Genomic DNA, 12157 nt, shown 5'->3' with positions numbered 1-12157 from the left:
GATTAGCTGTGTTTGGCTTTGCGATGTGGGTTGGATGCTGCATTTAGCTGTTGATATACAGTGTGCAACACTCAAGCAGATGCTCTGGTTCAGTGTTCTTTAACCACAGATGAAAGACTGCATCACGGGTTATAAAAGTAGCTCATTTGATCTTCATTGCCAGTCTAGATGTAAAAATTTGTTATAATTTAAATTTTAATTTGTTTTAATTATTTTAGTAGATTTGAGATGGACTTCTTTTTTTTTTGATGGTTGAGACAGTCAATGTAGTTAGCAGTCTCAGACAAGATCAAGGTCTCACACCCCATTAGACACAGCACAGCATCATATCACAAGATGCAGTGGCCCATCAGAGTAAGAGAACTGGAGTGTAGATTGTCTTCCTGCATGACAGTCATCACAGTATGGTATAGGAAGAGAAGGAGCTGTGCCTGCTTGAGAGAGGCAAGGGGTTGAGATGGAATTACATGCATTTGATTACATTCCTTCTGGATTATACCCGATCATCTAGCCTGCACCCTTTCTCTGGTGGTTGGGAGCCACATTCGATCTCACTGGGTTCTTCTCAGTTGCCACTACAGACCAAGTCAGTCATGATCTTCTTAATCAGACCTTGTAACCTTTTTACCTGACGTGAAATAAAAACCTGAGACTCAATCTGGTTTCCCTCAACTGACTGCTAAACCAATAAGCTATGCCTATTATACTGTATATTTGCTTTCCAATGCTGCATAATAATTCCTCCTTTTCATTAACTATTTACCAGGGGACCTGTTAAATTGAACGTTTAGGATCAACAAGGTAAAATGATTAAACAAGGTGCTAAAAACTATCTCCAAAAATAAAAAAATAAAAACACACATAACTTAATAGCAATAAGTCTGATTGTCACAGTTTTACTATAGTGCATTATTATAATAACATATCCTCTCTGATTATACACAAGTTCATGTTCTTTTAATCCACATTTTAATTCAGAATAGGACTCACTGCATTTTTTACACATTGCTATAGCTAACCACTTGGCAACAAAAGGTGTAATGTGAATATGCTGAGAAATCACATCTTAAAACTTCCATCAGTCACCTCTCTTTATTGTTATTCCTCTCTAATTTGTCTGTACCATCTCCTGTCTACCAAACCTGGTCTTTGCTGTCTAATCCAATTTCCAACCTAATGTTTTTAGTGAGCAGAGGTTGTTACGGATTGCTGCTTGTAAATTTGAGTTGGTGTGATGACATTAATATGCTTACTTCAGCTAAGCATATTTAGTGCTACCAAACAAAATAAGATTAACATCACACTTTTAAACTGATGACAAACTCACATTCGGTGGCACCTCTACAGTACAGTGTAACTGATAAACTAGCAAGGACAACCCTTCCATATAATACAGGTGGGGTCTGCGAGACACTTATAATTAAGATTCATTCTAAATCATAAAATATTAAAAGGAGATGGTTTTCCTTATTTCAGTCATACATATAGGGTCTGATTTACTAAGATCCCAAATAAAGGGTACTAAATTGCGTGTGCAGTACAATAGATTGCGCGTTTAGTTCGCGTGCAGGTGATCTACTAAGAATAACTGTAAAGGAAAACAGGCCGATAATGTTAAAATGTCGGATGTAATCCTTGTGAGCAAAAAGCATTGGCTTCAGGCTTCTTTGAACTCTCAGTTTTCAGTGTTTTTTTTCTACTTTAAGGCCAAGCTGACATCAACGCGTGGCAGATTTCTTTATGTGGACATCTGCTCCACACACAGCACCCTGCTCTTATGGCATTTTTTCATTGTTTTGGGGGTAGTCACGCCAGGCCATGAATCGAGTCTAGCCGGCACACTATGAGTGTTTTTCAGTTAGTCGGCATTGCAAAGTAAAATAAATAAAATAAAACATCACTTTTTAATTTAGTCATTTCAAAGCTTTTATGTTGATCAGCAGGGGGCCTTAAAGAGACTGGAGCTAATCTGCCTGTTAAGAAACAGGGGTTAGTATGAGATAAGTTTTTTGAAATGTGAATCATGCAAAGCAACTCTAGTAGTGGTGGTAGAGCTGGAAATAAGCTTAACAGATCGCCTTTAACTCTTGAAAACTATGGGTAAATCCATCCTTCATTGGTGCACACAGCATTGTAGTAAGGGTGCTCATACTTTACTCTGTCAGTGCACAGTAACAGAGGATACACAGGGGTTGCGCTTGTCCTTCTCAGTACTGACATGCTGCTTTCACTTTATAACTGGTGTACATTGTGATGACTTACCTGTGCTTCATCTTTCATGGGCAAATTCCTCTTTTTACTGTCAGTTATTGACCTACATTAATGTCTGACCTACTGTGGCTTAATGTTATTGTTACGGCCCTGCAGAGGTGTGTATGGTGTGTGTATGTGTTTTCTCTTTCTTTTGTTTGGTTCCCAACTCTCCTGCCTAGCCACCCTGCGGTCCTGGCTCCTCCCACTCGTTCGGCTCCATCGGTTCGGTGCGCTCCAATCCCTAGCCACCAATCAGAGTCTGAGCTTTTAAATGCTCTGCAGCCTGTCAGTCGCGTCAGCTGGATCTTTGTGTCCAGTCCGCCTCGCTTTACTGTTGGGCTGTACTGTGTTTTGTTGCTGTGAGTTGTTGTTTTACTGATAAGTTATTACTGATACACACCTTCCTTAGTTATTTGTTTGTGTTAGTTTCACTAGGAGTAGGGGTGCTACTCATCTTTTTGTATTTTTGTAGCAATCATTAATAGAGGTTTTGGTAGGTTTTGTTTCTATTTGTCTGTTACCACATCAGACAGATGTGTTAGCTCTGTTTTAGGAGTCCTCTTTTGGTTATATTCTTTTGTTTGTTTGAGCAGCATCAATTGGCCTTGTTTAGTTTCTGTAAACTTCCTCTGCTTAGTGGTTAGTAAATAATTTTATTTCAAACCTTAACATCTGGTTTTTATGTTACATCTTTCATTTAACGAGCTGGGTTGTAACAGCTATGCATAGCATTCATGCAGCCTCATGAGAATGGAGGTCATAAGTTCATCATGTTACTTCTCATTAACCTGTGATTTCCTAAGGCAGGTGGCTCCTGCTGTTCTTGAGCTCTTAATGTGGGATTGGCTCAGAGTCAGACCTATGATGATAATGCTTGACTCAGTGCTGTGGAGGTGTCTGTATGTTTGTGTTTGTTGGCGAAGGGAAACAAAGTGCCTTTGAACCTCCCCCTATTAATGTGCTGATCACCGTGGGGGAAAGACTATGGTGGGAGAGAAAAGAGGCATCAGCTCATTTTGATTTCGTTCTGAGTTGGCAAGAGGAGGTTTTGATATGTTTTCTGTCAATCTATCACTTTGATTAATTAGACATTTAAAGATATCTGTTTATTAGAAAAAGCTCCACTAATAACATCCTTGTTCAGGTAAGAGCTACAGAGCTCTTTGGAGACTGTCTCACATCTATATTGCACTGTCAGGTATGAGATCATTTTGCTGATTGTGTATTCTTGTCATGGAAAGAGATCATTTGCTTTGCAAAATCTTCTCTACTGCAGCTTCTCTCCAAAATAAGAGATTGCCAAGATAGATTGAATATCTGGATTTTCAAACCCACAGTGCTGCTGCAAAATACCAACTTTTTTCATGTATAAATAAAACACCAATTTCCCACTCCTTCTAATCACAGCCTTTGTTGATCCATTTGTCAGCTGTATAGACATCTACTGAGCTATTAGAAGATGGTCACAAACAATGCTTTGGGTTTTATGAACTTGAAGATGTTGTTCAATATAAAATGAATAATACTACTACTAATAATAAACCCCAAAGAAAGCCTTGTTTGTATGTATTTTGCATTATGAAGGACTAAGGACTGAAACTTCACACACACACACACACACACACACACACACACACTTCATATTCTGACTATTCTTGTTAGCACATATGAAGAGATCGAACAGCTCCTGGTTTCCTATGTTGCTCATTATTCAGTGACTAAGGTACTGGACACTTCTATGGTATTAAATATTGACCTGAAGTTGAGGGGGCTCTTCATTGATTTATTCCCCACAGTAATGCTCACTCCAGAAAACTTCCCAACTTTTTTCTTTGTAGCAGCATATCCCTGTCTCTATTGATCCCTGTGATAAGTGTTTTTGGAAGTAATTTTATTGTCATGGTTGGAGGCACTATAAAACCACAATTTCTTTGATAAATGACTTCAGATTACCATTTATAAATATTTATCAGTCAGCTAAATTTGTGCCAGTGGAGCAATAGAATTGCTGATGTGCCCACTGTCATGTAGGCCTCCATCACTCCCTGAGGTCATTTTTTCTCGAATGATTGGACTGCAGGCAATAGTTGGAACACTCATAACAAGTTATAACAACAATGCAACTAAGAGACCGCCCTCTTGTCTTCAAGCTATTAATATAAGTGTATGGCTGTTTCTGGAGCCTGTATTTGCACACTGGATTTAAGCATCCATTAGTCTTTATTGGCGTCTCCTTAAAGTTTAAATTTTAATTTCCAATTGAGCAGGCATGAAATGGGACGCAACACCTACTTTTGGCAACATATTTTATTTTCTGACCAGTAAAAGCAATATCAGTGTTTTCACTTAGAGTAGCTATTATCTTTCAGAAGTAATCATGCTCATGAGGAGTGGGGTAGCGTTTCTTGCATCCTAATTCTGTATTGTTGGTCCAACACAGGCTGCAAGGCAATTAGCTGTTGCTTTGCTTATGTTTTGGAACAGCGTGGCCTGAAGGACCATTGTGACTGTAATGAAATGTGCTGTGTCAGAACTGTATGCGTGTGTCTGTGTGTGTTGAATGTTAATATGGTGACAGCTCTTTCAATTTCTGCCAAACTGTCTGTCTGACAGCAAGTCTTGCACCTGTTTCTACTCTCCATTGGGCCTGTTGTGGCTTGTCCTTGCCAGTTTTGCCAGTGCTACTTGAGTGGTTTCCTGGATGGCCACAGGCTCAATAAAAGCATTGATGTTTCATTGATGCTATTTAAAAGTACATGCATTCATAGAGGCATAAAGGATGATTAATGGTTTCGTCCCTCAACATGTTTGATAAGTGTTGTTCAACAGAAATTAAAGAGTAGTGCAATGTTTTTAATTTATGCTTTGGCAAAAGGTTTCAGTCGTCTCCATGATAACAGCCATCCTCATGGTAACCAGACGCTATCCTCCAGCTGGCTTGTTCAGTTAGAGTGAATGCTAGAAGCACACACATATATTATTCTACATTCTTTATCATTTCGTTTGGCACTCAACGACTTCCACATTATGCAATGTAGAAACCTCAATCAAACATCAAAATATAAAGCGCTCATCTTTCCGCTCCCTTTTCTTCTCTGTTTATATTCTTCACACCTATGGGCAGTAAGCAGGTATACTTTAAGAATGAGCATTTACTTGGCTACACAACAAGCAGGGGAAAAGCACTCAATGTCAGGCTAACAAAATGGATAACATGTATGATGTGGAAAAACATGTATACTTGATTATATACAGGTAGTTAAACATGATTTGGGGCATCCGGCATTAGTTTGCATGATTGGTCAATGGCAAGAAAACAGAAGTGTTCTAGGACATTTGAAACTGTGAAATAAGTGTGAGGCTGAGGCATACATTTTCCTCATACACGTTGCATTGTGGGACAAAATATGATGGTGCAATATAATATTTTCCAAATATGTAACAGGAAAGGAAAGTGTTGAGTGACACTTTTTTCTGTTGAAAATAATGTATGTCCTCTCTGTCAAGCAACACTCAAAAGTGTCAACTGACCTACCATAAATCAGCCGTAACTGTTCGCTGGTAGTATTGTAATCACTGTGTGAGTTTCTGCTGTTGTAAACAGTGAGTATGATCATGATCATGATGTTAGTGAATGAGTGCAATGACAGTGAAAGGCCAGGCAGTCAGTGTGAGATGTGTTTGGTTGGATACCCTCATTTCCATACTGATTGACAGTGGGATCTCCCAATAACTCTGCAGAAGGATTGCCTAGATAATTCCCACACAAATGAAGCTGAACGAGGCTGCTGCGGTACTATGCTATGAAACTGATAAAGGTCAGGCAACATGTGCAAGTCTTGCTGCAGAATGCTTATCTCTTTAATGACTCACTGTCTGGATACTGTGCACAAGCCACTGTTATTAAGGCTTAATTAATTCTCCCTGCTAGGCCTGCATGCTACGTGTTTCTGGAGGTCCATGATATCTCTCTCCCATGATGTAATGTCCTGTCACACTCTGTCACACATTCACACTGCTTGGGTGGGGCAACACAAATGACTATCAGTACATAGTTCAGTATTACTCCATGGCAACTCATTTAACTCATCATGTGTGCATATCCAAAACCTTTCTTTGCTTTTATCTTTGGATTCAGTAACAGCTTGGTGATATTAATGATACATTAGTCATTACAGCTAATTGAATTGGTCTGGAAATGAAGTCAGCGACCCAAATAAATTAAATGATGCCGTTGTGTGTTCTCTGGTGATTAGTAGAATTGCACATTGATTTGTGTTTTACTTCACTCAAAGCCACAGTGCAAGGTAAAATGCAAGCTTCTACAGTATATGATATTTATTACAATCACACTGGTTCCTTTGATGAGTTTCTGCTGAGCTGTTAAGGTTGTCACAGATTCATCTTCGCCTTGTCAACTCAGTCTTCATCCTATGTTTTTTTTCAATGGAGATATTGAAGAGTTGTTGATGTAACGGCATGCTGTACAGAAGAAATGTAACATTTTAGATGTTAGTATGTCTGTGTATAGGTTGAATAAGAAGTGGTTGACCTTTTTTAATATTTAATTTGGGGAATTAAGTTTGTTACATAATGAATAGTTTTTTAACTGTATGGAAACGTATGCATTATCTGTAAGTGTGACAGTGAATTAAAGTTTTCAGTGGTTAATTATAATCACTTCAGTTCAACATTTGAAAAATAAATAGTAAATATAAATGTAAAAAATACAAAAGTATATATTATCACATATCAATACATTTATGCTAAATAATAATGTTTTTAGCATAAATGTGAAATGTTACCTGCTGTCTGTGATATTGCATCTTGCAATTCATTTCATTTCCAAACTTAAAGGCATGTCTACAGAGAAGCTCTGTAGACATAACTCTAGCCCTTGATTTTTTGAGTTTTCTCTGTGAAGCTTATTATAATGGATACATTCCCATGCCCAGAGTCATTTGCTGTTGTTTCTTTGCTTCTCTGTAATTTGGAACTTGAAACTAACTGAACTGAATTAGACTAACCTGACACGCAAGATGTCACAAAACCATATGAGAAGTCATCCTTGGAACTTTCAAGAATCCTTATAGGACACTGATTGGTCTGAACACACTTGGTTGGACACAAACACATAACTTGAAGCCTGATGAGATGGATTCTCGCATGATCTTGTAATGTGGTGATCCTGCAAATCAGCTGCTTTGCAAGGTAATAATTAGGCCGAGGTGCCAATACATGATAATAGTGTGAAGGGAAAAAATAAACCAAAAATAAAGGCATTATATATTCATAAATCAAATCATAAATGCTTTTTTTTTAACTATATCATGTAAATGGAGATGTGATCATTCACTTTTGTGTTAATCAGTTGAGGAATTATCCTAGTAGTGATTGTAACAAACCTCTGAGAAACAACAATTAGAGCTCAAACCTCCCCAAGTGGCTGTACCTTTAGCTCCCCTTGGTTGTCTGTTTAATTCAATATTTACAACAGGCTTACAGTATGTTGGTACCACCTGCTCCCTCAGCTCACATTCCACAGGATTAGTTTCAATTCCCTTTCAGCATAGGTCAGAGGTCAATTCTACGGTTAAACCAGTGCCTCAAAAAGTACACACCCTGAGGTGACCTTGATGGGCCCCAAGAAGTTATCTGTTTTACAAGGTACAATCTATTTCTGGGCCCTGGATTAAATGCTCAATTTTATTTTTGTCTTGAGTTTGAACTCATTTTGTTGACATTTGAATAGTTTTAAGAATCACTCCACTGACTACTACTACTACTCAAAATGAACTTTGTGTTTATGTGGAGGTACTAATTGGTATTGAGCCAATTAAAGAAGGTTATCTTACTGGTCGAAAAAAGCACAATTGCCAACATTCTCTCTTGTTTGTATTACCTTTGTTGCAATGCTGCTACTCAGAGGATACCAGTGGTACACTCTGGTGATAAACATGATTTAGAATACATTTAAACATATGACAGCTACATTATGGAAGGACTATTGAAAGCACAGTAATAAGACCTGACTCTATGGAACTAACAAAAAATTGAGCCAGGTAAGTGATACCCTTTTATACATTTTATAATAATGGTAAAACACATTCTCTAGCAGCTACATACATTCTTATTTCCTTAGATGTTTAGCATATTCAACATTAGGAAAAAGTCAGTGAGAGATAGAGACAGGGAGGTAGAAAATGGAAAAGGAGGAGGATCTGATAAGCAACTGAGGTATTCCCCTGATGGGAGGGAGTTGGATCTCTACCATCCGCTCTGCAAGTGTGGTGTGAAACTCTCAGACAGGCATGATCGAGCAGGAGAAAGTGGAGATAAACAGCTCCCCCTCCCACTCTCATCTCACTGGCTCCACTTTACTCTTCTCTTTGCGGATGCCAGCTGCTACTAGAGACCCTCTCTGCATCCTCCACCTGCCCTGATGATGCAGAGCGGATTTCCATGACCTGCGGCACCACAGCGAGTCTAGCAGCTGAATCATGATGATTCACTCTCTCACAGCAGGTGAGACTGTCTCCATTGTGTGCATGATACAGCAGAGTATAGTAAGTAGCTGAGGTATTTACACAAGGAGAGAAATCGACGCTAGTAGTGGATATACTGTACAGTTATGGGATTTTTTTCAAAGGGAGAGTGGTGAAAAGAGATACAGTAGTTAAGACTGTACACAGATGGTGATATCCATGCATGCTATGTGTGTTGTAAAGAATTTTGGAGCCTCAGTGTGTGTGCATACAGACAGGGAGAGGTGTTCAAACCACAAAGCCTTGCCCCTGGTGCCCCTGCTGCAAAGACTCAGCCCTTGTGTTGGACAGGGATTACCCTGAGCCTCTTGTTTTGCTGGGAAAAAATTGGTATGGCATGCCAGGGCTGAACCCTGTACTCCAGTGTTGTGCTTTTGGGCAACAGAGAGAGAGAGAGAGTGAGTGAGAGAGAGTTCATTTTTATGTGTGCTGCAGTGCTGCTGTTTCTACACATTTCCCAGAAGAAGCTTTGGCAGAAATCAGTTTTCACTCAGTTTACCTGCTGTTTTCATAGCCAAGGATGCCCAGTTTACACCAGCTCTTGATAGAAAATCAGCTGCTGCCCTGATGTTGTTTATACTGTGGTAACAATAGTACTGGAAATGTAAGCCCTGCTACACTGACAAATCCCCTCTTGAGGCTCTCTGCAAGGAGAGATGCCTGCCATTCTTTCTCTTCTTTATCTGCCTTTTGACCTGATGCTTAGTGCTCAGTAACATGCTAGGAGTCTGATTGTGGAATGCAAACTTTCTGAACCATGATCTGTGTCTAACATGGAACCCCTCATGATGAATGCTGTACAGTGAAGTGAAGTGATATTTTCAGTGCATCTGTGAGTCTACAATTGTCCTATTCCAATAGAGTAATTTGTAATGAATTAGAATTTTAAAGAGATTTTTGGATCAAGGAACACAAGTTATTAATTAGAACAGCTGTGGATTTGACTGCATTCAAATTCATGTTTAAAGTAAAGCGGAACCTGTTGTTATTATTATGGGATTTTCTTCAAACTATCTCAAGTATTGTGTTATATGAAGTCCAGGGTTAATGTACAATCACAGTATCTTATATGTGACATTCAATTCAGGCAATTACATCTGACTGGTGCTGCAAATAATATTCTTTCGCCAATACAGAACATAATCCAAAAGGCAGTTTTCTAGCTCCTCTGCAGCAGTTCATTTTCCCTCTTGGGACTGCTCTGTCACAAGCATTGATGGGAGCTAGTTTTCTGCAAACAAATAGATCTACTGTGCTGCAGTGTTTGGACACTAACTGGGGATGCTGCAAATTCCGTGACAAATAGTTCAGAAGTAATGCGGCTAAAACAAAAGCCTCAAAGAATGCAGATTCCCAATTAACAGGGGATGCTGGTGCAGTATTGTATATGCCCCGTGCAGCTCAGCAAATTATGAGTTGTTAAGAGGGACAAGCCTGGCCAAGCCTGTGTGTGTGTGTGTTTGTTTGTGAAAATACTGTATATGTAAACTAGTTTTTGTTGTTGTTTTTTTTTTACATGAGTGTTTGTGTTCATTTTACATACTGTTTCTGTCTTACATCATGTTTGTGTGTGCAGAATTGATCAGCATCATTCCTGTTCAGTACTCCCTCTGAACTTTTCCGAAATGTCAACTCATAAACCCCGCTCAGTTTGTCTCCCCTCCCTTTGCTGCATGGTGATGCAGTGAGGCATCACTTTCTGTTTGGATTATTCTGCACCTTTGTAGCGCTGAAACTTTGCAGCTTTCCTTCAGAGGATTCATCCCTCACTGCTAGATGTATAGTCATTTATTTACCCCTGGTGCACTTGAAGTGATGATAGTGTGAACATGTTTATCTCAGCTATTTATTTATCTATACCAGTGTACATGTTTATGGACAAACAGCATGTGGGTTTTGCTTCTGCACAGTATGTACTCTGTTTTCACTGCATGCTTGTGCACAGTGTTTTGCAGCCTCTGTTGAAGAATAGTATTTTGTTTTTCTCTTCTCTAATAGACTGTGTTTGATGGTGATGAGAGAAGATAAGCAGTGGCTAGGAGGAATAAAATCCAGTACTAACACAAGCCAGACTTAAAAGCATTATATTGCTGTTTAGTACATTATTACACCCAATTACTGCCATCAGTTTTTCAGCCGGTCTGAAAGGGACAAAAGCTTTAGCACTTATCTGTTGTCCTCATCAGATAAATAACTGTCTCTTCACTGGTAACACCTGAGTAGAGAGTACACATAGACACACCCTTGCTGCTAGATAACACTCAATTATTTCATATCATTAGAGTGAATATATCAAAGACAAGCAATGGACTACATCTCTTTTTTTGGTATAAAGTACAAGAAACAAATTAGGAATTAGGATGACCTGTCCAAGCTTCAGTGTGTCGACAAAAGGTTTATTCAGGGCTATTTATTGATCTTTGTGTGTTGACAACAGGCTCAGTACCCACATACTGTACTACAAGATAGTCTGTATGTGAACATAGTAGATACGGACAGTGTGTTAATAAGATATCAGTGGCGTGGTAAGAGACTAGATATTAACTGGGTTTAGTCTTTATTTTGTAGTGAATAAAATAGTCAGTCGTCCTTGCCCAGTCACATAGAACTATTCAATTGATAACAAAAAAATAATAATTAGAGCCATGGAACAATATTTCAATCTAGTCAACACCAGCACCAGCTGCTTGCCTGTTTCTTGCTTTGTCCTGTGACAGTAACATGCATTTATGTCCTAGTTAAAGCAATGAATGACCCCTTGTAATTGAAATCAATATAGCCTGGTGAGCTGCCTATGGGAGAGTGCTGAGCCCTACACTTTGTCTAAAAGAATATGAGCTGTTGTTCCCGACAAGCTTTCAGTGCTGCTGTAGATTTTTTAGATAATTGACTGAAGCATTATTGTAAGATAAGAAACTTAATGTGGCTTTGTCGTAACCTCAGCCAATAATAGAAACACAGCTGTGCAGAGATGTGATCAGGCAGAAATATGATTAATGACTTGATTTTGTTCCTCCCCTGTTGTTTTCTCTCCATCCTTCCTTCTTTTCTCCATATCCTATCTATTCTACAGCCACAACCTGAGGGCTACGTCATTTCGGCACCCTGTGACTGGACAGATTTCCCCCGAAAACACAGAATACACACTACAAGACAGGTGAGTGATGCATAGACTGAATGCTATAATTTACATATAGGTTACTTCAAGGTCAATGCAATGGGAGTGAGTCGAAAAAGAGTGGGAAATAGCCTGATGAAGCATATCACAGGGGGTGTATTCTGCTGTGACAAAGAGCGTAAAAATATTCAGACTTTCAATTAACTGTTCAATGAGCTGTGGTCATAGTCAGAACACTAAG

The 12157-nt window shown here is 39.0% G+C and overlaps 1 protein-coding gene across 1 annotated transcript in view; it reads left to right on the top strand.

Moving 5' to 3' along the window:
* Positions 1-12157, top strand: part of plekha7b (pleckstrin homology domain containing, family A member 7b) — a 75373-nt gene that overhangs the window by 24275 nt on the left and 38941 nt on the right. The window contains exon 4 of the mRNA XM_053324547.1: positions 11872-11955. Coding sequence (XP_053180522.1) covers positions 11872-11955 — 84 coding nt within the window. The remainder of the gene's footprint in view (positions 1-11871; positions 11956-12157) is intronic.

This window comes from Scomber japonicus, chromosome 1, assembly GCF_027409825.1.
Source record: "Scomber japonicus isolate fScoJap1 chromosome 1, fScoJap1.pri, whole genome shotgun sequence".
NCBI lineage: Eukaryota > Metazoa > Chordata > Actinopteri > Scombriformes > Scombridae > Scomber > Scomber japonicus.
Note: the sequence above shows the minus strand (reverse complement) of the source record. Positions and strands in the feature narration are given on the sequence as shown.